The 26,950-nt window shown below is 45.8% G+C and overlaps 1 protein-coding gene across 1 annotated transcript in view; it reads right to left on the bottom strand.

Moving 5' to 3' along the window:
- The window catches only part of unc13bb (unc-13 homolog Bb (C. elegans)), a gene marked incomplete at both ends in the record, with an annotated part of 291,089 nt that overhangs the window by 123,959 nt on the left and 140,180 nt on the right, over positions 1–26,950 (bottom strand). Inside the window, 3 exon segments of the mRNA XM_084325041.1 lie at positions 2,542–2,632; positions 4,271–4,567; positions 25,923–26,247. Coding sequence (XP_084181167.1) covers positions 2,542–2,632; positions 4,271–4,567; positions 25,923–26,247 — 713 coding nt within the window.

Genomic DNA, 26,950 nt, shown 5'->3' with positions numbered 1-26,950 from the left:
AAGAAAAATGAGGTCACAGTGTTCGGTATAGACATATGTACAATGTTCTGAGTTACCATATAATATACAATACTATGCAGTGTACTAATGTACAGTACTATCTAGTGCAAAGCAGAAATGGGATGAGGTACAATTTTAGGTACAATTTACAGTAAGGTGTACGAGTTGTAGTGCAATCCTTCATCCATAAATATAAAGTGTGGGGAGTGGGTGCTACAGTGTGTTTGTTTAAAGTGGGTGTGTGCTATAAAGTGTGTGGAGTGGGTGCTACAGTGTGTTTGTTTAAAGTGAGTGTGTGCGTGTGGATGTGTGTGCTATGTGCGTTTGGTGGTTGTTGTTGTGTAGTGTTCATTCATTGTTCGTTTAGCAGCCTGATGGCCTGGGGATAGAAGTTTCTTCTGAGTCTTTCTGTGCTCGCCTTGAGACTCCGGTATCGCTTGCCTGACCGCAGCAGTTCAAAGAGGCAGTTGTTCGGGTGACTGGAGTCTTTAATGATTCTCTTAGCCTTGCCCTTGCAACGCTTGTTGTAAATGTTCTGGAGGGTGGGGAGCCCCCCTCCAATTGTGCGTTCGGCTGAACGTGTCACTCTTTGTAGTCTGCTTCGGTCTTGTGCAGTGCTATTCCCAAACCAGGAGGTGATGTTGCCGGTCAAGATGCTCTCTATTGTACATGAGTAGAAGTTCTTAAGGATCTTCTGACTGACTTGGAACTTCCTTAGGCGCCTGAGGAAGTAGAGGCGTTGTCGTGCCTTCTTCACAACACTGTCAATGTGTGTGGTCCATGTCAAGTCCTCGGATATGTAGGCTCCGAGGTACTTAAAGCTGTTGACTCTCTCAACCGGTGCCCCGTCGATGCTGAGGGGGCTGTAGTCCTTGACCCCCCGACCTCCTGAAGTCCACAATCATCTCCTTTGTTTTGCTGACGTTCAGGGAGAGGCTGTTTTCCTGGCACCATCCCGCCAGGACCTTGACCTCTTCCAGGTAGGCCCTCTCGTCGTTGGCAGAGATCAGGCCCACCACCACTGTGTCGTCAGCAAATTTGATGATTGTATTGCTACTCCGCTGAGCCACACAGTCGTGTGTGTACAGGGAGTAGAGGAGGGGACTCAGAACACAGCCCTGGGGGGGCCCCTATGTTGAGGGTGATGGATGAGGAGGTGCAGTTGCCTGCTCTCACCACCTGGGGTCTGCCAGTCAGGAAGTCCAAGACCCACTGGCAGAGGTCATAGCCCAAGCCCAGGTCCCTGAGCTTGGCTATGAGTATGGAGGGGACTATGGTATTGAATGCCGAGCTGTAGTCGATGAATAGCATTCTCACATAGTTCCCCTGCCTCTTGTCCAGGTTTGTGTGTGATTATTATTGTCTCACAGTAGTGTGTATATATACATTGTGTGTGTGTGTGTTTTTAATAATAGTATAAGCTGCATATAAGGAATACAACCAAATCCTCTGTCATACCATAAAATTGTATCATTATTTTGCATCGTGTTGAATCGCATCGTAGCGCCCCGAATCGCATTATGTTGAATCAAATCGTATCGAATCGTATCGTATCTCAACAGGGGTGAATCGTATCGCATCACATCGCCCGGTGCTTCAAATGTATCGTTAATGTATCGTATCGTTGGCAACGTATCGAAATGCGCATCGCATCGGCCTCAGTGATGGAGATGCACATCCCTAGTGTGTATGTGTCTGTGTGTGTATGTGTGTCTGTGTGTCTGTCTGTGTGTGTGTGTATGTCTGTGTGTGTGTATGGGGGGGTAAGTGGCGATGATGTCTACTTAGTATACTGTCACACCTGTGTATATAGTAGGGCTGTCCCCGACTAAGGATTTGGATGGTCGACTAGGATTGGCCAAACATTTTTATCATTCCATTTGGGCTGTGGGGGTGCTTAATGTCTGAAGGAGTCGACTGAAGGCTTCTTGTCCTCTGCAAAAGCATGCAATTGGTCCACTGATGGATACATCTTGATATTTTGTCTAGTCTAGTGTGTTCATTAGATGGGTGAAATCCTCTTTCAGTGCCTCTGTGCCTGTTTTCGTAGGCAGTTAGCCTCTGGTATGCGCGCCATTAGCGTTAGCCACGCTTCTAGGCCTATTTTCTTTTGGAAAAAATGATAAATAAAATCAAAAAATATATATAATTTTTATTTTTTATTTTTTTTGACTAAGAGGTTGGCCAGTCGACTACGGCTCCTTTCGACCGATTAGTCGACGAATCGATTAATAGGGGTCAGCCCTAGTATATAGCCATAACTTATGTAGACTTTATTTGAATGATTTTAATTATTATTTTGTATTCTCACCATTGCACATTGTGCCATTGCACTTTACTGTACAAGTTTTATTTATATGTGTCTTATATTGCAACTGACTGTTGATAGTCACATCCTGGTTAGAGGTACACAATCTCGTTGCACTGTCTTGTACTGTGTAATGACAATAAAGTGAATCTAATCTAATGTTCAGGATATTAGTACATTTAAGAAGATGGGAAGAGAAGAAAGGAGGAGAGAATAGAAGAGAAGTTTCCTACCTCTCTGAGCTGAACTCTGACTTTGTTGATGGCCATCAGCCACCAGACTCTGGAGGGAGAGAAGGGTAAACCGGGGCCGCTGTCGTGGAACCTGGAGGAGAGAGAGAGATGGAGAAAGAGAGACATGGGAGAGAGAGAGGGAGAGAGAGAGAGAGAGAGAGAGAGAGAGAGAGAGAGAGAGAGAGAGAGAGAGAGAGAGAGAGAGAGAGAGAGAGAGATGGAGAAAGAGAGAGATAAAGAGATGGATATATATATAGAGATGGAGAGAGAGAGAGAAAAAGAGATGGAGGGAGAGAGAAAGAGATGGAGAGAGAGAGAGAAAAATGGAGAGAGAGATGGAGAAAGAGAGAAATGGAGAGAGAGAGATGGAGAAAGAGAGAGAAAGAGATGGATATATATAAAGATGGAGAGAGAGAAAGAAAAGGAGATGGAGGGAGAGAGAAAGAGATGTAGGGAGAGAGAAAGAGATGGATATATTATATATAGAGATGGAGAGAGAGAAAAAGACATGGAGGGAGAGGGGGAGAGAAAGAGATGGAGGGAGAGAGAAAGAGATGGATATATATAAAGATGGAGAGAGAGAAAAAGAGATGGAGGGAGAGAGAAAGAGATGTAGGGAGAGAGAAAGAGATGGATATATATAAAGATGGAGAGAGAGAGAAAAAGAGATGGAGGGAGAGAGAAAGAGATGTAGGGAGAGAGAAAGAGATGGATATATATAGAGATGGAGAGAGAGAGAGAGAGAGAGAGAGAGAGAGAGAGAGAGAGAGAGAGAGAGAGAGAGAGCGAGAGAGAGAGAGAGAGATGGAGGGAGAGAGAAAGAGATGTAGGGAGAGAGAAAGAGATGGATATATATAGAGATGGAGAGAGATAAATAGATGGAGGGAGAGAGAAATAGATGGAGAGAGAGACAGAAAGGGATGGAAAGAGAAAGAGAAAATATTTGAATATTACTAGTATTAATGATGAAGTTAAAATATTAGTAGCACTTAGGTAACAGGTACAAATATTACTAGTACACCTACTACTATATTGTTAGTTTCATGTTAGTTCTAGTGCTGTCAGGTGATAAAAATGTTTTATCTAATTAATTACAGGATTTGTAATAAATTAATCTAATTAATCGCATTTTAATCGCATTACCATTTTAGGCCTGATATTCTATAATCATATTTCAAATGGCATGTGTCCGGATAGCAGAATTGAGTATTGTATCTACAAAACCTTCTGTTTAATCATCTTCCCTTTATTCATTTGCTTAGATTTTTCAGGTCTGGTCAATTTTAGCATGGTGTTATTCACAGTCAAAGATAAAATAATTTTTTTTTAAATTGAATTGATATTCTCCTTTGGTTCATTACAATTTACTCAAGCCTAGTAACAGACACACTATTTCTGATACTCGGAATACATTCCCTGAGATCCATAGATGTCCCTAGAATCAGATACCAAGAACATGCAAATGGACCATTTAAAAATAAATTCTATAAATGTGTATTCTATATTATTATGGAATGAATGAGATAAAAAATATATATATAATTTATAAAAAGTTTAAAAAAAAAGTTCAAATTGTTGTTTTAAATTTTTTTCTATCGCGTTAATTTTCATAACGCGATAATTTGCTGTGTAATTAATTAATCTAATTAATGCGATAAACTGACAGCCCTAGTTAGTTCGGATTTTGCCCGGAAAACAAAGGCCGCACCTTTAGAAAAACAAAACCTACCTTTGGAGTTGAGAGGACCTTCTCTCTGCCGGCGCGTCAGTCTTGGTTAAGCCCCGCCCGACAGGTAGGTCCTGGGACGGCCGACGGAGATCTTCCCCCCCGGCGGGGTGGTGGTGCCCGTTGGCCGCGGGGTGGTGCTCGGCGGAGGCAGGGGAGGGGCGGAGTCCGGCGCTGTGGTAGGAGTGGGCGGCGTCCTCCAGCTCGGAGCAGCCGGCGCTGTCCGGACCCGCCTCGCTCAGCTGGGAGCTGCTCTGACTCAAGTTCCCTGAGGAGCCAAAGCGACTACTGTCCACCGGACTAGAGTGGTGAGAGAATGGAGATGCATCGCGTTAGAACACACTCGGCACTGGGAGATCAACAGTACTATGCTGTTATTCAAATCGGTTCCGGTTGTGATCTTCTTCTCCCCCGTTTCCTTATACATGGGGTGTGTAGACTAACCACACGCCTCCTCCCGATAAAAGGTGGAGTCTCCAGCCGCTTCTTTTCACCAGAGAGCGAGGAGTTTCACTGGGAGAGAGCGTAATGTGCGCTGAGGTTCACGCCATCTCCTCCGGATCCCCTTCCTGCTGAACAGATGCCCCGAACAACCAGCAGGAGTTACTGTTGCAACGACTAGGGCTCCTAGCCAGCGGCTTCGCACCCGCGAACACTGTGCCAAACGTGTTTGTAGAGACGACCGAGTCAAATGGCACCTTCATGAGAAGTGCATGCATGGTCGGGTAGTCAGCGTCCTTATCAAGCTGCTTATGTTGCCCCTTGTATGTCTGGATATAGTATATATTGATGATGTTATGTAAACAGAACTTTCACTACCGGAACCGATTTCACATCACAGCATCTCACTAAGGTCGCTTTCACACATGGTTGGACCTAAGGGAGAGTATGGGTGGCGACACACAGGCCAAACGTTTTGGGCAACATGAGGGCAATGTGCTTGTCAACATGAGAGGGCAATGTGCTTGTCAACAGGAAATGTAATTGAGACAGGGCAAAATATATAATAGAATTCATCTGGGCAACAGGATGTCAGTACAAATTTGTTGAGAGATACACTTTTCCATCATGGCCAGACAATGTTACCCAAAACGTTGGCCAGTTTATCACGGCCTTTAGGGAGATGGTTCATGTTAAAATATAGTTGGATATAGGCTATATATTTAATGTTTTTTCCACACATTCCTTTAGTTTGACAGTTATTGAGAGTCAATTGAGAGTTTGAATATATTGAATCCTTGTGTTGTGTTAATTAAATGATGGTAGCAGTCCCTATAAGACAAGATGTAGTTATTTATTCATCAACAGCACTGTACGTAACACAACATAAGGATTCAATTTCCCCAATGACATCACTGGTGGCCATATTCAAACTAATCTACTGTAAATAACTTGTGTTTTTGAACGTGTGTGAGATTATGTACAAAATAAATCTGCATTGTTTTTTTGGCGAAGTGACCCTTTAAAGCTTATCAGGAGATGGGCTGAAAAAATGGGTAATACTGTACAACACAAAAACAAAGCAAAAATCCATGATAAAACTAATTCCACATGCTATTCCTCCGCTATCAAGAATTCAGATCTAGATTTGTCAGTTTTCACATCTCTACCTTTGGCAGTTGCTTGTGTTCACAGATATTGATCAAATAGTTAAATATCGTAGGAATAGCATTATGTAAAATCAGTTTAAGGTGGAATTTTTCCTTTAAGTATGTCACGCTATATGTAAACGTAGCATACTAGACATAAAATACATACTGATGCAAACAGACATGCACATGCACACGCACGCACACACACACACAAACAAACCAGAGATGAAACAAAACAGAAAGGATAAGACGTCAGACGTGAACAGCTGTATTCTTCCCCAAAGTGTCAATGCATTATAAATGGTGTTGGGGGTCCACCATTTATGATGCTTGTACTGGCCTGTTCACACTCAACAGCTCCTTGTTGGGCTGGGTGTCCAGCTGCACTCCGGAGGTCTGGCCTGCAGGGGGGGGTGTTTCTACAAGGCGTCTCGTCTCTCGGGACAGGGGAGGAGTGGCTGGAGGAGCTACCGCAGGACTGGAAACGTTAATCTGGGGGGGTTCTAGACCGTCCAGGGAACCTACCGACTCCTTGCTCCGGATGGCGTATCCCGGGGCTTTTTCTAGGCTTTGTGTCTGACCACTGGTCGGCTTGTCTTTGGGCTGAGCGGGGACCACCGGGGCGGCCTGTGGTTTGGGCGGTTGGGTCTGCCAGGGGAAGCCTAACTTGGCCCCGAATGAGGAGGCAGCAGAGGGCTCTGGTTTTCCTGCAGCGGGCTTCTCCTCTTGAAACAGGCCCGTCGAGAGCGCTTTAAAACCCGAGAACAAACCACCCGCTCCTCCTGCGGGAGGTGCCACGGGAGAGACCGAGGGCAGGGTCGGTGGAGAGGAAAAGAGAGACCCGAGTGATTTTCCAGCATCAGTTGGTCCCGACATGAAACCAAACAGGGACTTTGGTGGAGGAGGTTCTGAGGTCTCACGCAGCTGATCCACTGGAGGAGGGACTGACCTGTCGTCGACTTCAGGTTCTCCTCTGATGACCATGGGTCTCTCGTGGATCACCTCTCCTTCGAGTGTTGCATCCGCCGCCTGTGGTCCAGCTGTGGCAGAGGTCACCGTAGAAGCCGTTTGAGAAACACCTCCTTCTACTTGTTCCTTCACGGCTACACTTGACTCGACCGTTTTATTCTCGCTGTTCACAGCGCTACCTGGAGCTACTTTGAGAGGTGAACTTTCACCCTTAACCTCTGGCTGTGGAGTAGCAGCGGGGGCTGGCGTGGCCGACTCTGCTGGCTTAGGTGCCTGTCCCGTTCCCCCGAATAAAGATCCTCCTATGCCTCCAAGTATCGATGCCCCAGTCTGGGGGGCTGACGTTTGGGCAGGGGCCCCTCCAAACATCCCACCCAGTAAAGAGCCACCAGTCTGAGGAGCTGTACTTGCAGCGACAGCCCCTCCAAACATCCCACCCAGTAGAGAGCCACCTGTCTGGGGAGCCGCTGATCCAAAAATCCCTCCCAATATGGAGCCTCCGGTCTGGGGACCAGCAGGCGGAGGAGCAGCCTGGGGAACCGAACCTCCAAACAACCCTCCCAGTAACGACCCCCCTGCCTGAGGAGCTGCAGTCTGGGGGGCAGACCCTCCAAACATCCCCCCGAATATCGACTCTCCAGACTGCGGGGAAGCACCTTGAGGTGATGGTCCTCCCAGGCCAAAGAGGCCAGTTTTATGCTGTTGCTGAGGACCTTGAGCAGGAGGAGCTGCTGGCTTGAAGAGTGAGGACATGAAGCCAGAAACAGCCCCTGCCGATGAGTCTAGAACAGACTTCTCTGCTTCAGGAGATTTCTGCTGTCTTACAGCAGGCGTGGTGGGCTGAGCAGCAGGCACCGCCTCCTCAGGTTTGAGGTGAGTTTGACTCAGACTCACTGGTGGTTCTGATTTGTCTGGTTCAGGTTGTACAGGTTGTGGGGATTGTGGAGGGACTTCTTTGGGTTTATAATCACCAGCTAGAGCAGAGACTTCTACACCTGCCTCATTGTGGATTTTGGGAGGGCTTGGCTTCTGAGGCTGCACTGCACCATCGGGCTGTTGAAGTGAGTCACCTGGCTCTTTGCTTTTAGGACCAGTATCCATCCCAGTGGTTTGAGGAGCAGCTGTGGATGATGATGATGATGGGGATGTTGTTGTTGGTGGTGGTAGTGGTGGCATTTTGTTCTCATCAGTAGGCTTAGGTGAAGCAGCTGGAGTAGGTGTTGACGGTGGAGCCAGACCTCCAAACATGGACATCAGGCCTCTTCCTGGTGCCTCTGTAGGGGCAGAGCTTCCAGGTAATCTGCCACCCAGGAAAGATCCGCCAGTCTGTGGAGCAGATGGCTGAATACTAGAGCCTCCAAAAAGTCCCCCCAACATTGACCCACCAGCCTGGGGTGTTGCAGTTTGTGCAGCAGCCCCTCCTCCAAATAATCCTCCAAGAAAAGATCCAGCCATCGGAGGCGCTGCACTGGAGGCCTCAGTCCCTCCAAACATCCCTCCCAGAATGGAGCCTCCGGTCTGGGGACCAGCTGGCTGAGCGGCAGCCTGGGAAACCGAACCTCCAAACAACCCTCCCAGTAACGACCCCCCTGCCTGAGGAGCTGCAGTCTGGGGGGCAGACCCTCCAAACACCCCCCCTAATATCGATGATCCCGTCTGAGAGGCATCAGTCTGAGGAGGGGGCCCTCCAAACATGGAGAGCAACCCTTTGGCTGGTGACTCTTTGGGGGCAGAGGATCCTGGCACACCTGGCTGCCCAGCAGGCGGCTCAGAACCCGCTCCAGCAAACATTGAAAATAAACCTTTGCCTGGGCTTTCTGCTGACATCATTCCACTCAGAATCGATCCAGCTTGTGAGAGGCCTGAAGCCGGTGGTTCTTTAGCGGGTGCTGGATCCTCAGGTGCAGCCTGTGAGGTTGGTACAGTGGCAGGCCCTGATGCAGGTTCTGTGATTTCACTGCCAGTTGTTTTAACTGTGGAGCCATCTTCAGAGGAAGCTGTTATAGTCAGGTCAGAAGTTGGGTCTTTGGGAGCAGCAGGGCCAGATGTAGCCTCAGTAGTTGCACTTGATTGCTGTGGAGGGCTAGAGCCACCAAGCATAGACAACAAGCCTTTTCCTGCACTTTCATTGGAAGTAGACAAGCCTCCCAGTATCCCCCCAAGAACAGAGCTGGTTGGCTGTGGTTGTGTCTGGGGTGCATTGTGTGGTAGATCTTGTGACTGAGCCTGGGGCTGGGGCTGAGGTTGAGGAGGGGGTGGAGTGGGACCACTAAACATTGAAAGCAGTCCTGTTGCAGGGCTTCCTGTTGGGCCTGGTGAACCCGACAGAATACCCCCCAGAATAGAACCTGACTGGGCAGGAGGATGTTGCGGGCTTGACCCACCAAACATAGAGAGGAATCCTGAACTTTGAGGCTCTTGAGGGGGAGCTGATCCCTGGGGAGGTCTCTGAGCAGGAGGTGATACCTGGGGAGGTCTTTCAGGAGCAGAAGATGCTGCCTGGGGAAGTCTCTGAACAGGAGGTGCAGCTTGGGGAGGAGGCTGGGGAGAGCTGCCGAATAGTGACAATAAGCTTTTACCAAACGACTCCTGTGGTGGAGGTTGGGGCGCTGTACCTGCAGGAGGTGCTTGGGATCCAGCCGGAGGAGGAGGCTGAGGAGGACTGGGAGCACTGAACATTGAGAATAAACCTTTACCCAAGGACTCTTCTTGTGGTGGAGGTTGGGGGGCTGTACTCGCAGGTGCTTGGGATGCAGTCGGAGGTGGAGGCTGGGGAGGACTGGGAGCACTGAACATTGAGAATAAACTTTTACCCAAGGACTCTTCTTGTGGTGGAGGTTGGGGGGCTGTACTCGCAGGTGCTTGGGATGCAGTCGGAGGTGGAGGCTGGGGAGGACTGGGAGCACTGAACATTGAGAAAAAACTTTTACCCAAGGACTCTTCTTGTGGTGGAGGTTGGGGGGCTGTACTCGCAGGAGGTGCTTGGGATGCAGTCGGAGGTGGAGGCTGGGGAGGACTGGGACCACTGAACATTGAGAATAAACTTTTACCCAAGGACTCTTCTTGTGGTGGAGGTTGGGGGGCTGTACTCGCAGGAGGTGCTTGGGATGCAGTCGGAGGTGGAGGCTGTGGAGGACTGGGACCACTGAACATTGAGAATAAACTTTTACCCAAGGACTCTTCTTGTGGTGGAGGTTGGGGGGCTGTACTCGCAGGAGGTGCTTGGGATGCAGTCGGAGGTGGAGGCTGTGGAGGACTGGGACCACTGAACATTGAGAATAAACTTTTACCCAAGGACTCTTCTTGTGGTGGAGGTTGGGGGGCTGTACTCGCAGGAGGTGCTTGAGGCGGTGGAGGACTTGGTCCACTAAACAAGGACATTAAACTTTTACCCAATGACTCTTCTTGCGGAGGTTGTGGTGCTGTGCCAGCAGGAGGTGCTTGGGGTGGAGGTGGTGGAGGACTTGGCCCACTAAACAATGACATGAAACTTTTACCAAGTGATTCCTCTTGTGTCTGTGCTTGTGGTGAAGGGCCAGTTTGAGCTGCAGACGGAGGACTCGGCCCACTAAACAGTGACATGAAACTTTTACCGAGTGACTCTTCCTGAGGGCCTGGAGCCGATGGTGGGGCCGTGGGTGATGGTTCAGCAGGGGTACCTGTTGTTCCTGAGAGCATGTCTCCAAGAGAAAATCCAAACAAACCACCAGTTGGTTTGGGTGGTTCCTGTTTGGTCTGTCCAGTTGGTGGCATAGTTTGTGAGCGACCTGGGGTAGCGCCAGCAGAATAATTGGGAGGAAACACTTGTGACATACTTTTTCCTGGTTGCTGGCCCTGAACAGGCTCTGAACATACATTATCACTACTTTGGTGCATAGTTTTCTGCCTCTGTAGACCCTTAGGTCTAGATGCGGATGCCTGAGAACTCTGTGCAACATCAGGTTTTGTTTGCTGTTGCGAAGGAGAGGGCTCCCCACTCAATAGACTGCCTATTGAACCAACAATATTTGATACTCCTGTAGCCTCTTTGCTTGAAGTATAGCTGCCAGGTAAGCTAGCGGTGCTGCCAGTCCTGCTTTGCTGATTCAGGGGTGTCTGAGGGGGCTCTGGCTTGGGTTCCTCCGTTCCTACAGCAGACTTGAAGAAGCTCATGAAGCCAGACTGTGGCGGTTCAGCCATTTCTTTGGCAGGTTTTTCCACTGGCTTCTCAGTTGCAGGTTGTACATGTGATGGATATTCATTTGAGAAGTCTGTTGAGCCCTCATGCCTGGTGGCAGTTGGTGGCACTGGTGGGGCAGTCTGCTGTGACATGGTGGCCTGACGTGACAGTTTAGGTTTCTGTGCAGCAGTTTGTAGTTGCACTGGGGGCTGGCTCACTTGTCCAGCTGTTGGGGGTATAGGTAAAGTTCTAGACTGGGTGGTGGCCGGTCCAGCTGCAGGAGAGTCCCCTTTGATGATCTTTGTCTTCAGACTGTGGAAGCCTGATGAGAGGATGTTCTTAGGTTGCTGGTCAGGAGCCTCAGAAACTGATCTGTGCTGGCCATGGGAAGACCTTGCACCATATTTACTCAAGTCTGCCTCTGAGATCTTCCCCACAAAAGAGGATGGGATCTTCTTGACTTGACGATTAGGTTGAGGATCCCCGGGAACCACCCTCTTCCTCCATTCATCCTCTGATGTCTCATCTACATGCTTCACAGTGACCCCGGTAGAGGAACGGCGCCTGTGGCTAGGTTGGTAGCAGTTGTATCGTAGGTGATGATTGGAATGCGTGGTAGGGGTGGAGTTTAGTGAAACTGCAACCTTTTGAGCAAGGAGTGCCTTCATTTCCTGGTTATTCCAATAAGGACCAATGTGATCTTGGTTATGACATGAGAGGTCAATCACCTCTGTGTATGGATCCTGGTAGACATAGCTGGGTTGTCTGGGATCCATTCGGACTTTGTTTAATTTGTAAGAAGAGAAATCAGCTGCTTCTCCCAGGTCGAGGAAGGAATTCTCAAACATCTGGGAGAAACGCTCAAGGTTCAAATTCATGAGCTGGTTTCCTTTCCTATAAGCAGCGGAAAGGTCAAGAGGGGCATTGAGGAGTTGAAGATCCCTGGGATCTTGTCCAGGCAGCCAGAGCAGTTCATCCTCATTGTAGAGAGGGACCTTAAAACCACATACCGTCACCATTTCATTTTCAAGCCAAGCACTGGGGAAATGATCCAACTGCTGCACATGTGGCTCTCCCTCGGGGCCACACGCGTACACATATTCACCCACTGCGTCAGTAAGCAAGGCATAAATGTATTCATGGTCAGTGTAAACAAAGTAGCCACAATCACCGTCATCAGCCGGCCACCACATTCCCTGCTCCAACAGAGCAAGCCACTGCTGGTACCACTCTGTATCTTTCAGGTACTTCAAATCGTCCATTTCACCATTGGCAACTGGGGGATCCTTTGAGCCAAATGGTCTGCTCAAATTGAATTGGTTCGGATTAAAGTCCTGAACGTGGTCCGCCTCGTACCGCCAGTTGGCTGAGTAAGAAAGACTTGGTGCGTTCTCCTCGTAATAACCCTCGTGATATGAAACCCCATTGAGGCTCAGACAGCTCAGACTCTGCCTGATGCTCAAGTTCAACGCCTCTTCCTCTGGGTTTAAATATCCTACATTCCCTAAGTCGGTGTAGCTGTTCCATAATCTTTGCTTGGCATGAGGGTCACCGGCAAAACGCCTTTGTCCATCCAACTGATATGGTTCACGTTGCTCCTCTTCTTGCCATGGCTGTGGGGAGCTGAACTGTTGGTTCATATCTGAGGGGCTCCAATGGAGGGAGGAGTCTGGTAATGGTGCCGCTTCAGAAGGCAGTCTGTAGCCTAGATCCTCTACTGGCTGTTCATAATTCTGGGATTCATTCTGAAACTGCTGCCAAAGAATAGATTGTTGTATCCACTGGTTTTCATCATATGAGCTCCCCCCATATGGAGACAACTGACTTCGATACAGACGTGGCTCGGCTGCTCCATATAGGGATGGACTGCTTCCACCACCATATGGTTGTTTTGGCATCACAGGATGGGAAAGTTGATGTAGGAAGGTATGAAGGCTACCCGTGCTGCAAGCCATTGGTTGGCTTGACTGAAGAGATCCTGGGTAATATGACAACTGAGATAAATTCCCTGTGCTGTAAGATGTCACTGACGCTGGACTCTGAACGGACCTGTCAAAACTAACAGGAGTCCTCAAGTCTAAACTATCAGCGTCAACAAAAACAGGAGCTCCATATGAGACCTGTCTGTTCTGCTCTGGAATGAGGAAATCAGACAAGGGTCTTAGTCTACCTTTGCTTGCGAAATCAGACGTAGCGTTTGCCCTGGTAGTATTTTGTCCAGGACAGGTGGAGCTTACTAAATGTGTGTTTAGATCAGAGGTCTGAGTGACAATTTCTACTCGTTTATGAGAGGAGGCTCCCTCTGCTGTGTTTTTGTGGAACAGTCCTGATAGAAAGCCCTGCTGGGCAGGTTGAGTAGGCTTCTCGTCTTTCTCAATGTCTCCCTTTAGAGGCTGATGAGTTATGTTAGTAGATGACCGACTTGTTAGTGGCATCTGCCTCATCGCTCTGATCACGCCAGTTCTCTGGGGCAGTGTTTGTCCTGCTGGTACCTGGCTGCTGGCCTGGACATTGTCCAGTGACTTTGTTAATTTGCTGAAGAGGCCCGAGAGTCCGCCAGACTGACTTGGAGTCTCTTTCTGGGACTGCACTGTTTGTCTATACTGGGGTGGTTTGTTTTGTTGATGCCATTCTTGGGTCATCTGTGGATGCTGTTGTTGAGGCAAATTCTCAGAGGAGGATTTGGACAGTTTGGAAAGCAGACCACTGGGTTGGCCCGGCCTTTGTGTTGCACCGTCTCGAGGTTGGATGTGGCTTTGAGTTAGCGTATTTCTTGTTGGTTCCTTGTTGGATATACTTGGGGTCATTCCATGTGGCTGAGTGTCTGGGGCTTGCTTGGTAGTAATGTTATCTGCTGAACCAAACTTAAGCAGTCCTGATAGGAGACCACCTGGTTGGCGTGGTTGCTGGAGTGGAACTGTTTGTTGTCTAGTAAAGCCTGGTTTGTTAGCCTGCTGCAGCTGGTCAGTCTGTTGTTGGCTCGGCGATCTGGAATGGAGACCGGGTCCCCCGTTTGGTTCAGGAATATTCTGCCGATTGAACGTCTGTGGAATATGCTGAACACCACCGTCTTGCTGTTGAGGTTGACTTGCTTGGCTGCTTGAGACATTTTCCGAGGATGTCAATTTGAACAAGCCAGAGAGCAGCCCCCCTGGTTGGGACTGTGCTCTTTGAGATGGGCTTGGGGTCTGCTGCTGACTGGGGTGGCTGTGATGTTGAGCTAGGTCAACATTTTGTGGTATATTTCCGGCTGATGAGAACCTCAGTAGCCCTGAGAATAGACCTCCGGTTTGCGGAGGTGGTGTGCTTTGTTGTTGTGGGGCGGGCTGGGGTGGGAGCTGGCGATGTTGGTGAGGCTGACCTAGGATCTGTTGTTGCTGGGGGAGGGGCTGACATGGCAGCTGTTGGACATGCCTGGCCCTGGTGGGCTGGTTGCCAGGGGGTGCCTGCTGTGGCTTGGTGCCACATACATCACCTGTAGAACCAAATCTAAGAAGCCCAGACAGAAGCCCTCCTTGCTGAGGCTGATCTGAGCTTACATTAGATGTGCCCTCTGTGGCCCCTTTAAAAAGGCCCGTCAGAAACCCTTGTGACTCCGGCTGTTGAGGAGCGGTTGACATCTGACCCGGCAGGTCTTGTGGATGTGAGCCGGGTGGCACGTGTGCCATCTGAGTTTGACCACTGACGACAGTCTGGGTAGAGCCAGAGGGAGACTGATTCAAAATACTGGATAACCAGCCAGTCTCTGTGTTTCCTTGCAGGTGAGGGGCAGAGTCAGGGTTTGACATGGAGGGTGTGGCCTGGTATGACTGTGGGGGGGGTCGTGTGTTTCTGGAGGCACTAACATCCTCACCTGAAGCAAATTTCAAGAAGCCAGACATCATTCCTCCCTCTGCTCTCAGAGGCTGCTGAGACGAGATGTTATCAGAGGAAAGGAAAGGCAACGACGGCTCCTCAGCTGGTTTCTCTAGTCTAATGTCATCTGCTGACCTAAACACTGGGTACACTGCCACAGGGGGAGGCCCCTGAGGAGGAATATGGGCTATCGGGGTTATTAACAAGCTTAATGACTTCCTAAAAGGACTGAAGAATCCCGAATTGACTGGTTCCGATTGGCCAGCTGGCCTCTGAGGGCCAGATCCAAGCACCTTTCCTTGCGTGGCAGTCACAGACTCCTGCCTCCCATACGGACCTCTCCCTTGGTTGTCACCAAAGTGTTTCTCTGTGGATAGACTTTTACCTCGTTCAGCTGCCCTCGCCTGTTCACTATGATGAATATGTTTCTCATCCTGGTCCTGAGAGACAGTGGTTATTGGTGGTTGTTTGGCATCTGTTGAGTTCACAGCCTCTTCTCCTGAAAATAGCTTTAAAGGGTTTAATTTCCCAAACACAGAGCTGCCTGTAGTAAGCGGAGGTTTAGTTGTAAACTCTGAAACCTTCTCAGCTGTATTGGTTTGAGTCTGTGTTCTTAGAGCAGTGTTTGGGTCTTGATTATGGCTTTGTGCCATCATGGCATCAGCTGGTTGATAAGGGAGAGAAGTAAGGGTAGTTTCTTGAGACATTTCTACGGGAGAAACCACAGCCACCGGAGGCTGGTTAGTTGATTTGGGAATAAAAGAAAACAGCTTTGATATTCCTGATTGAGGTGGTTGTTGTGAGGGAGGTGCTGGTGCAGAGGGGGCAGGTTGTTTGGGAGCTACGCTGACTTTGTCAGTGATGGAACTAAATAAGGAGCTCATAGCACTTTTCACCCCTGAGATCCCGTGGTCAGAAGGTGCCTGAGGTTGTATTTCTTTGCTCTGGTCGTCTCCTAAAGAGTCTGTCCTGTCGCTGCCTTGAGATGACAACCTGGACTTTGTGGACTTGGGAAGGGAACCATACTTGCTGATTTCCTCTTCCTTCTCAGCCAGGTACTCGGATACCGTCTCCACCAGACATTGCAGTTCATCCATGGGGTCGACATATTCATCACCGGGCTCCTCCACTGGGGAGAGCGTGGCCTCGGGAGCCCACCCTCTGAACTTTGCCTTTCCACACCTCTTGTCCCGATGACCCGGAGGCTTTTCCATGTGAGTTCCGTAGGAGGAAGAACACCTGGCTTTGCCGTGACCTCTGTCCTCCTCGGGGAGAATGTCCTCCGTGTCTGCTAGAAAGGCAATGTTGTCCATCTCCTCCTCCGGTCCTATGGGATAATGCAGGTCTTCCTCGAAGCCATAACTTAGCCCCGCCCTCAGCCTAGCCGCTTCCTCTTTCTTGTACGCTACATAGTTCTCCAAGGTGTTCTCCAACTCGTTTTTAGCCCACATCCTGGTCTTGTAGAGAAGGTCGTCGCTGTAGGGCCCGAGCCTCATTCTCTCCTCTCGTTCTTCCATCTCCGCCACCTGGTGCAGGGCCAGCTCTCCTCTCTTCTGGTGGAGGAACGTGGGGTCAGGAGGGAAAGACTCAACTCTGAGTCCATCTGCCTCTGCGCCGACCAGCCCCCCCGGGTCTCTGTTCCTTTTTTTCCGTCTGCGATCAATGGTGTCATAGCCCTGGGGGTAGGTGGCAGGGAGGACCGCCCCGACGGGTCTGGTGTTCTGGCTGATGCGGCTGCCCGGGGGGCGCCTCTCCAGTGGGAGAACATATTCCCCCTCGTCCAGGAAGTCACTGAGGGTGGGTCTGCCCTGTGCTCGGGGTCTGCTCTCCTGAACCCTATACCTCTTCTCCCACTCCTCCACCCCCATGCCTGAATCTACCGGAATGATCCTAACCCGTCCCTTCTGGCTGGGGGTTCTAACACAGGGTTAGTAGAGTTAAATTAAGGGGTTAATTAAATAAAGGTGGTTAGGAGAGACAGGAACAGAAAAGAAAAGAAAGAAGCAAACAAATAAGTCAAAAGAAGACAGAAGTTTATCCATGCAATAAACAGACATTATGACAACGACAGGTCCATGCAAATGGGAAACTTAAAGGTATAGTTTGGATTTGTTGACATGAAGTGGTTTTAACCATCCAGAACAGAATACAATATTTTATATTATATATTTCCGATGCTTGATTCTTCTCTCCAATGCAATAACTTGAAACTATTTGCTTTCTTGAAGAAGGCCAGTGTATTAATATGCACTGGGGCTATCTAGCTAGCTAGTTATTGTTTGTTGACATTTGTGGCGTGGCTTAAAACCTTTCATTTACCGGACCCTTTGTGCTGCCGGTCTAAAGATTCTCAGCTTGCTCAAACACGGCCAGAACATCGATCACAGGACTCTACGTCAGCTAATGGCTACGCGTCCATGACACCACTGGCAAGTATGTCATACCATTTCATGTCCAAAAATCTAAACTATCCCTTTAATGTAAAATTAAGCTGTCAAATTAAGCATTGTATTTATATAGGAACTGAGTTAATTATATATTAGATTTTGAAGGTGTACCGGCATACTAAATTCAGCAATACTAAAAGTGTACTGCAATGCTATTAATTATAGAACAACTTTAGATAACTATGCAAGATGTGAATACATGTGTCACAGTTCTGGTCATAGCTTTTTGATCACAGATTTTTTTTTGGTAAGAATTTTGCTCCAAAACACATCTTCACATGGTGAGAGAGCGTTTCACTGGCCACAGGAGCAGCAGTGCCGTGGGGTTCCAGACAGTGGTGCAGTCGTAATATGGGAACTGGTAACACGCCACGCCACGGCGCGCGGGTACGTGCATGCGCACAGAACTGATTTATACACACACACGCACACACGCACACACACACACACACACACAAGCGCATATACGCAAGTGCAATCTTTCTATCATACAAGCTCTTCTTGCTCTCTATTTGTGTGAATGTGCGCGTGGAAAGCTGGCGCGCAGCACAGACGCTTGATCACAGACGCTTGATTCAATATCATAAGCAGGTAGACCCCCATCACGAATTCCGAGCCACATTAGTATTCACCTCCACTGCCTGTGTCACACAGAATGAAGGGGGAGATGCATTCAGATAGCCAACACCCAGACACTTAGTCTACCTGCGCTTTTTGTTATGTAAAACGGTGGCCGGGTACTTAGTCACAACAAATGGATACAGCGCATTTTTGTGTGCGCGTACACGCGAGTACACATCCGTGCGCGATCGCGCGTACTTCTGCCTCAGTGATCTGGTAACACGACTGCACCACTGGTTCCAGAGACGCTCCTCCTTCTGACACATCGGAGAGAAGCTCAACAGGGAAGTTCATTGGAATAGCACAAACCTACGCAGTCCTTTTTGTGGGAAACATGTAATAACTTACTCAGTCGAATGGATCCGATGAATACGATTTATTAACTCAGAGTGATCAATACATACAAAATAGTTAAGAGAGAATGGCTGAATGGCCCTCATCCAGGCTACTGCTGTAGCTAAGATACCCAGAAGTAAGAGTGAGAATGAGGGAGAGAGGGGCTCCTCTATAGTCAGGAACTGTAGATGTGGGGGAAGGGAGGGGATAAACATTTGGGGGTGAGGGTGAAAGACCTGGACTGAGGGAGAGGACAGTATCTGAATCCTCCACATTGTTCAACACAGTCCGTGAGGACCATGTAGACTAACAACTAAATAACCACTACATGTTGTGCTTATAGGGAGGTGAGGACCATGTAGACTAACAACTAAATAACCACTACATGTTGTGCTTATAGGGAGGTGTAGTCTGACGTCACTTTGGACCGCCGGCGAGGTCCACCCGTATAGGGATTTATCATTGGGGAAATGGATTATCGGCTATTGTGAAAATTACCGGCCGGAAAACAGCAATGACGTAACCACTACACCTCCCTATAACCACTACATGTTGTGCTTATTGCAACAAAATTCCCTTTGAGCTTCTCTGATTGGTTAGAAGGAGGAGCCTCTCTGATTGGTTAGAAGGAGGAGCCTCTCTGATTGGTTCAGAATGGAACATCCCTGCTCCGCTGCTACACTGGTCTATAGAGCTCATAGGCCGTATGGTGAAGGCTGAGAAGTGGCTAGAAAACGATTCTCGTTCCCACCTCGGTGAATTACACAATTTTCACTCTGGGTGAAAGATAGATTGGTGTAGATTTAGGAACAAAAAGTTCGCCATTGATAAAATAGCCCATTTTGTACAATCATCATTTTAAAGTCGGGACTAGATCTTTCCTCGCGAACGGATATTTGGTCACGCAGAGTTTTATTTGACGCAATTGGTGCGAGTTCGGTCACGTATCTACACCAATCTATCTTTCACCCAGAGTGAAAATTGTGTAATTCGCCGAGGTGGGAACGGGATGAAACGATACAGCCTTCACCATACGGCCTATCACTCACGGTGTCCAACGGTAAGGTGTTTTTTGTAGAAACATTCTAACAAAAGAAAAATCATACATACTGTAGCTTTAACTTAAAGCGCAATCTTATTATTATTATTATAAACAACAAAAATAATAATAATAAAGAAGTGAAATTCATTGTTACACAGTTCAGTATTCATATAGTGTGTGTGTGTGTGTCTGTGTGTCTGTGTGTCTGTGTGTCTGTGTGTGTGTGTGTCTGTGTGTGTGTGTGTGTGTGTGTGTGTGTGTGTGTGTGTGTGTGTGTGTGTGTGTGTGTGTGTGTGTGTGTGTGTGTGTGTGTGTGTGTGTCTGTGTGTGTGTGTGTGTGTGTGTGTGTGTGTATCTGTGTGTGTGTGTCAGCAATTTGTATCCTACAAGGATAATCTACTGAGGTTCCTCCTACAGGCCCTGAGCCGACCTCTGACCCTCTCCCTCCATCCAGACTCCCTGTGTGACCTCTAACCTCTCTCCCAGATACCCACATGGTCCAGGCATGATGGTCCGACCCATCTGCGACCAAACCAACTTCAGAGTCATTCAAACCAGCAGGGAGGCGTTTCCAGGGGTGTAAAAAGTACCCAGAGATTATACAGTAAGTGAAAGTATGGGTACCGTCTCAAAATCGTACTCAAGTAAAAGTCAGATCTGGCTACAGTAAAAACAAGTCAAAAGGTTTCTACTTTTAAATGTACTTAAGTACTAAAAAGTTAAAGTAAAAACTTTTTTTTTTTATTCCCGGGGCAATGAAATGTTCCGTTTCGTCCTCTTCATCACTCGTACTATCGTTTGTGGCCATCTTCTGTAGCTTGTCACTCTGACTGTCTATTCTTCTGATAGCAGGTGTTTAATCAAAGATCCCCGCTTTCTAGTCTTGCACAAGGATCAATCAGCATGGGTATGGGCGGGTTCATTTTCCATTGATGGGGATTTGATTGGCTGTTTTTAAATAAAGAGCGGCCGCAGGTTTAATAACGTTAACGTTAGTTGTTCGGCCAGAGAAACAAATATACTAATTAAAATAGTTGGACCTGTGAGATTTGTACTTTGTAGGTCTGCATTTTAAATGTAAGGAGTAAAAAGTATGTATTTTTTTCTCTGAATTGTAATTGAGTAAAAGTACAAGTACACAAACCTAATAATACTTGAGTAAAGTACAAATCCCCCAAAAACAGTACTTAAGTATTGTAACGAAGTGCAATTACTCAAGTACTTTACACCCCTGGGCGTTTCCCAGGCTCTAATCCCTCCTCCCTCAGCTCTAATCCCGCCTCTTTCCTGATGTTTGGAGAACTATCCGGATCAGGCTGGTATCAGTCTAAACAGACGCCGCTGCGGCGTCCACCCTGGCCTGACTCCAAGCTCTGAGACCACTGGACAAACCCCTAGATGTTCCCTGGGAACAGCATCCACTGGCTTTGTGTTCTGGCTCGTCTTTCAGCCGATATTATTTCTGGCATTTTGTTGTTGATGCTGCAGAAAAAGCGGATGAATTTATATTGTTTGGATAAAACAGTATTTCTTATGGCAAGGAAAGTAACAAGCACAAAACCGAACATGACGACACTAGTGTTCAAATCTAATGCTTATTTAAAGACCAAACCCTTGTTTTTGTTTACATGTTGCGCACATGTATCCCCTCCCTACTTCCCATTTCCACACATGGAATGCACCTGATTGGACAAATGACATGCCGGTGCTCTAGTACGACATCTAGTGGCTGAAAAATATAGCACCATTAACGTTACAACCACAACCTGGCGTTAGCATGCAGTGTGTTGATTTCAATCTCATAGGAAGTTACCATTGAAACTTTAATCCATTTAAAACACCTATAGAGACAGCATTGTAAACTTGAAAATCCATTTAACAGATATATCCTAATCCAATTGATCACATATTGTAGGAGAATTATCGTGCACTGCATTCTAGATTAACTGTAGGCACATTGTGCGTTTCATGTACAGAGTGGATGCACTGCGAGGAAAGCTGAGCTCCAGGGCACTGCTTTGCATTATTTCTATTAATAATCTGGACGTTCAGAAATGGCTTTGTGGACCCAGGATCCTGTTTCTGACGCCTTTTTCACAGGATCAGAGTTGTCGCTAGTGTTTTTCCATCATCTTTGGAAATAAAAATAAATAAATAAAGGATTCTCAAGTCTCTCAATTCCACAACCTCAAATGAGTTTAGCATGGTCAGCTAGCGAGGCCTACATCTCCCTACAACCTCTACTGATGGTCCTCCTCAGCCTCCTGCCGCCTGTTCACACTTCCCCTAAATATATTCAGTTGACTAATGTATACAGAGATAAATATATTCAGTTTACTAATGTATACAGGGATAAATATATTCAGTTGACTAATGTATACAGGGATAAATATATTCTGTTTACTAATGTATACAGGGATAAATATATTCAGTTGACTAATGTATACAGAGATAAATATATTCAGTTTACTAATGTATACAGGGATAAATATATTCAGTTGACTAATGTATACAGAGATAAATATATTCAGTTTACTAATGTATACAGGGATAAATATATTCAGTTGACTAATGTATACAGGGATAAATATATTCAGTTGACTAATGTATACAGAGATAAATATATTCAGTTTACTAATATATACAGAGATAAATATATTCAGTTTACTAATATATACAGAGATAAATATATTCAGTTTACTAATGTATACAGGGATAAATATATTCTGTTTACTAATGTATACATGATAAATATATTCTGTTTACTAATATATACAGGGATAAATATATTCAGTTTACTAATATATACAGGGATAAATATATTCAGTTTACTAATGTATACAGGGATAAATATATTCAGTTTACTAATATATACAGGGATAAATATATTCTGTTTACTAATGTATACATGATAAATATATTCTGTTTACTAATGTATACAGGGATAAATATATTCAGTTGACTAATGTATACAGGGATAAATATATTCTGTTTACTAATGTATACATGATAAATATATTCTGTTTACTAATATATACAGGGATAAATATATTCAGTTTACTAATATATACAGGGATAAATATATTCAGTTTACTAATGTATACAGGGATAAATATATTCTGTTTACTAATGTATACATGATAAATATATTCTGTTTACTAATGTATACATGATAAATATATTCTGTTTACTAATGTATACAGGGATACATATATTCTGTTTACTAATGTATACATGATAAATATATTCTGTTTACTAATGTATACATGATAAATATATTCTGTTTACTAATATATACAGGGATAAATATATTCTGTTTACTAATGTATACATGATAAATATATTCAGTTTACTAATGTATACAGGGATAAATATTAGAGCTGGGCCGTTAACGGCGTTAACGTGCTGCGTTAACGCTATACTAGTATCGCGCGATAATATAATTAACGCATTAATCTTAAAAAAAAAATAATAATAATTAAAAAAAAAATGGTTTTTTTTTTTTACATTTTTTTTTTTAACCTTTATTTACCCAGGGTAGGTTCGCTGAGCACAGATGCTCTTTTTCAGGAACGCCCTGCTTCACATTCACACAGTTCCATTCACACCTGGGAGCTGCCCAGTACAACCACAGTTGACACCTTTGGCCACTGAGCAACTCCACTGGAGCAGTTGATTCAAGCCATGTCACATAGTTCAAGTTTGAAATGATTCTTTCTGTTTTGCTCCTGAGAGTGTGCTAGATACTGTACTGTACTGGTAATATTATTTATTTGTGTTAACTTCTGAATAAAACAACTTATTAAACACAAGTACATCTTATTGAACATTATTTTGATATTTCATTACCAATTATCATAGCAAAACAGCTTTTTCAAACAGTCTGTAATGCATTTTGGAAACAGGAGATGGGCTCATGGTGTAATGGGCCACCTGGCCTGAGAAACATAAGGAGGAAAGAAAAAGTAAGGACTTACTTCTGGTCATTATTTGGGTAGAACACACATATTTTGAATGCCTTCGGCAGGTTTTTTTTTTTTTTTTGAGACATTTTAATCTAGATTAATCTAGATTAAATCCAGGATTGCAGATAGATTAATCTAGATTAAAAAAAATTATCTATGCCCACCTCTAATAAATATATTCAGTTGACTAATGTATACATGATAAATATATTCTGTTTACTAATGTATACAGGGATAAATATATTCTGTTTACTAATGTATACATGATAAATATATTCTGTTTACTAATATATACAGGGATAAATATATTCTGTCTACTAATGTATACATGATAAATATAGTCAGTTTACTAATATATACATGATAAATATATTCTGTTTACTAATGTATACATGATAAATATAGTCAGTTTACTAATGTATACAGGGATAAATATATTCTGTTTACTAATGTATACATGATAAATATATTCTGTTTACTAATATATACAGGGATAAATATATTCTGTTTACTAATGTATGCAGGGATAAATATATATATATATTCTTTCCTGTATACATGATGACTATATTCCTTTTGACTAATGTATGCCGGGATAAATACTTTGCCATATGAAGATGTAAATAAGCAGAGGATTCTGAATGATGACCTTAACCGGGACACAGGCTGTTGTCCACAGAGCCCTGTGTGGGTAGAGAGACACTCAATAACATCAATGACACGAGGAGAGTGGGCTGGTGGCAGCACTGAGGTTTGGGGATAAAAGCTGTGACCAAACTAATTCAGACACTGGGCCACCGGAGAGCATCTCCCCCTCGTCCGAGGGGCTGCAGCCGGAGGAACAGAGAGGAACACAGAGGAACAGAAGCTTTAATTAAGCTGCAGACGAGCTGCACGGGATGTCGGATCCATGAGGATATCACTGAGACTAAACTACACAAGCTAGAAGCCTGGATATAACTGAGACTAAACTACACAAGCTAGGAGCCTGGATATCACTGAGACTAAGCTACACAAGCTAGGAGCCTGGATATCACTGAGACTAAACTACACAAGCTAGGAGCCTGGATATCACTGAGACTAAACTACACAAGCTAGGAGCCTGGATATCACTGAGACTAAACTACACAAGCTAGGAGCCTGGATATCACTGAGACTAAACTACACAAGCTAGGAGCCTGGATATCACTGAGACTAAACTACACAAGCTAGGAGCCTGGATATCACTGAGACTAAACTACACAAGCTAGGAGCCTGGATATCACTGAGACTAAACTACACAAGCTAGGAGCCTGGATATCACTGAGTGTAACTGAGGGGTACAATTCCCTGACTGTATTGAGAGTATGGTATTATTAAACCACTACTTAGTTATGTACTTTAATTACTGGCCATACAGTACACGGTATATCTGGTGAACACCCACACAAGAATACGGCTTAACAAAGAAAGTTATATTTAGAAGTATTTATTATTAGAGCAGCAACAATAGGTTACAATATTGAGAATTATGAATTGCGCTTATATGGCGAAGAACACTTAAGTAGGTCAAGAGCGTAAGTCCATGAGCATATTAAGATGGGTATAATTGACACCACCTGTAGCATAAGAATTACATAAGGCACACTCGTAGTCAGCTGGAGATACTAAGGGGGTTCCCTCCGGTTGTAAGCCAGCAGGGGAGAGGAATGGTCGGGAGCAAAGTCTGGATCAACGAGGAATAAAGAAGCTCCAGCTACGGGAGGCGGTACATGTACTCCCCTTGATCGGCAAACAAAGCAGCAGCTATAATCCAAGTATGCTCGACAGCATGGATGAAAGCCAGCCAGCCTCTTCCTAGAGACGGGCTCGAGTGATGCTCCTCACGGGTAGATCCCACACAGCAGTGGGGTAGACGGTTCTCTGCTCCAGCAGCCACAGTACCGAAAGCAATATAATCCAGCCGGAAAAGGCTCTGCATTCGCCGTTGTAGATTCTCCGGTGCACTATACTTCACATTTAACTAGGTCGAACTTGACGTTATTTCACTAAACTCTGACACTTGTACTATCCTATTCGCACATGTTATAAGTGCTCTATTTAGACGCAAAGTTGCTCACTTCACTTGGTCGTTGACTCGTGGTGAAGGCTTTACTAGTAATGAACGAACGATACTTTGAACGAATGATGAACTGAATGAACTGAACTGCTGCTGTTTCCACCTGCGCCGTATTTATACGTAAGGTGAATAATCTAGTGCCAACCTCAGTTCTGTCTCGTATTACTGCGCAAACCTGGACATGTTGAGACAAGCCTTGGCGGTGGCTTTGAACTCGAACTTGGGGGTATGGCCGTTGGCGCCTAGGGGTCGCTGTCCAATAGGAGAACGAATATTATGGTCTGGTTTGTACCTAGGTAAAGGGATATTCCGTGTATATATACAAAGAATATACAAGGGATATCAAATGATATACAAATATTATACAAGGGATATCAAGCAATAAATATATATATTCGGTTTAATCTGACCCTTTGTAACACTGAGACTAAACTACACAAGCTAGGAGCCTGGATATCACTGAGACTAAGCTACAGTGTGTGTGTGTGTGTGTGTGCGTGCGTGCGTGTGTGCGTGTGTGTGTGCGTGTGTGTGTGTGTGTGTGTGTGTGTGTGTGTGCGTGCTTCTATACCTGTCCCCTCTATCATCTCTGTAGTCCAGGTTGAAACTGTGTAGAGAGGAGGCACAGGAATCTGGGTGGTGTGGCAGCGAGCAGGAATCTGGGTGGTGTGGCAGAGAGCAGGAGGTGCAGCAGGTGTCTGGGTGGTGCTGAGGAGAGGGGGTGCAGGAGTCTGGGTGGTGTTGCAGAGCGGAGGAGGCGCGGGGTCCCATGGGGTGCTGGTGCAGGGAGGAGTTGGGCTGGGCCGTGGTGTGGTACCGCGGGGGCAGACTGCTGGACGTCTCGCTGCGGTAGTCACTGTCCCGGTCCTCCACCGCACTGTCCTGGTCCTCCAGGGCTGAGAGACATCCAGAGGGACAAGATAAACATCCCATAATACCCACTGAACTCCACACAACCACTACTGAAGGCATTGGGCATATTTACACTATGATAACATGGTGTTTCACATTATTGCTCAGGATACGCCAGTATTCTGTCTGTAATATTGTGATATTATTCAGGATACTCCAGTATTTCGTCTTTAATATTGTGATATTATTCAGGATACTCCAGTATTCTGTCTTTAATATAAATATTGTGCATGCAAACACAGTATAACTCTTATATATATATATACCGTGTGTGTATATATATATATATACATACATACATCAAACAGTCAAATCTGAGGTATATACTGTATATATGATAAACTCAGAATTAAATACTTCCTCTGTGGTCTAAATCTCCATAACTGGAAGTGTAAACAAACTGGGGTCAAGTCTGGCCAGGAGAGAGAGGGATGGGGGGGATGGGGGGGGGGGGGGGGGTCAAAGGTCAAACACTGATGAATGCCAGAAACCCTACTGTACAGGGGGGAACATCAAGTCACTCTCAGTGTGCAGAGACACTGTAGATATTATTATTATTATTATTATTATTATTATTATTATTATTATTATTATTATTATTATTATTATTATCATAACAACATCATGTGACATCATTCCAAAGTGGACAGACCAATATGAAATTGCATTTCATGAGTGTTATATAGG

Source organism: Notolepis coatsorum (genome assembly GCF_963971535.1).
Source record: "Notolepis coatsorum genome assembly, chromosome: 11".
Taxonomy (NCBI): Eukaryota; Metazoa; Chordata; class Actinopteri; order Aulopiformes; family Paralepididae; genus Notolepis; species Notolepis coatsorum.
The sequence above is the reverse complement of the archived record's forward strand: the minus strand, read 5'-3'. Positions and strand labels throughout refer to the sequence as shown.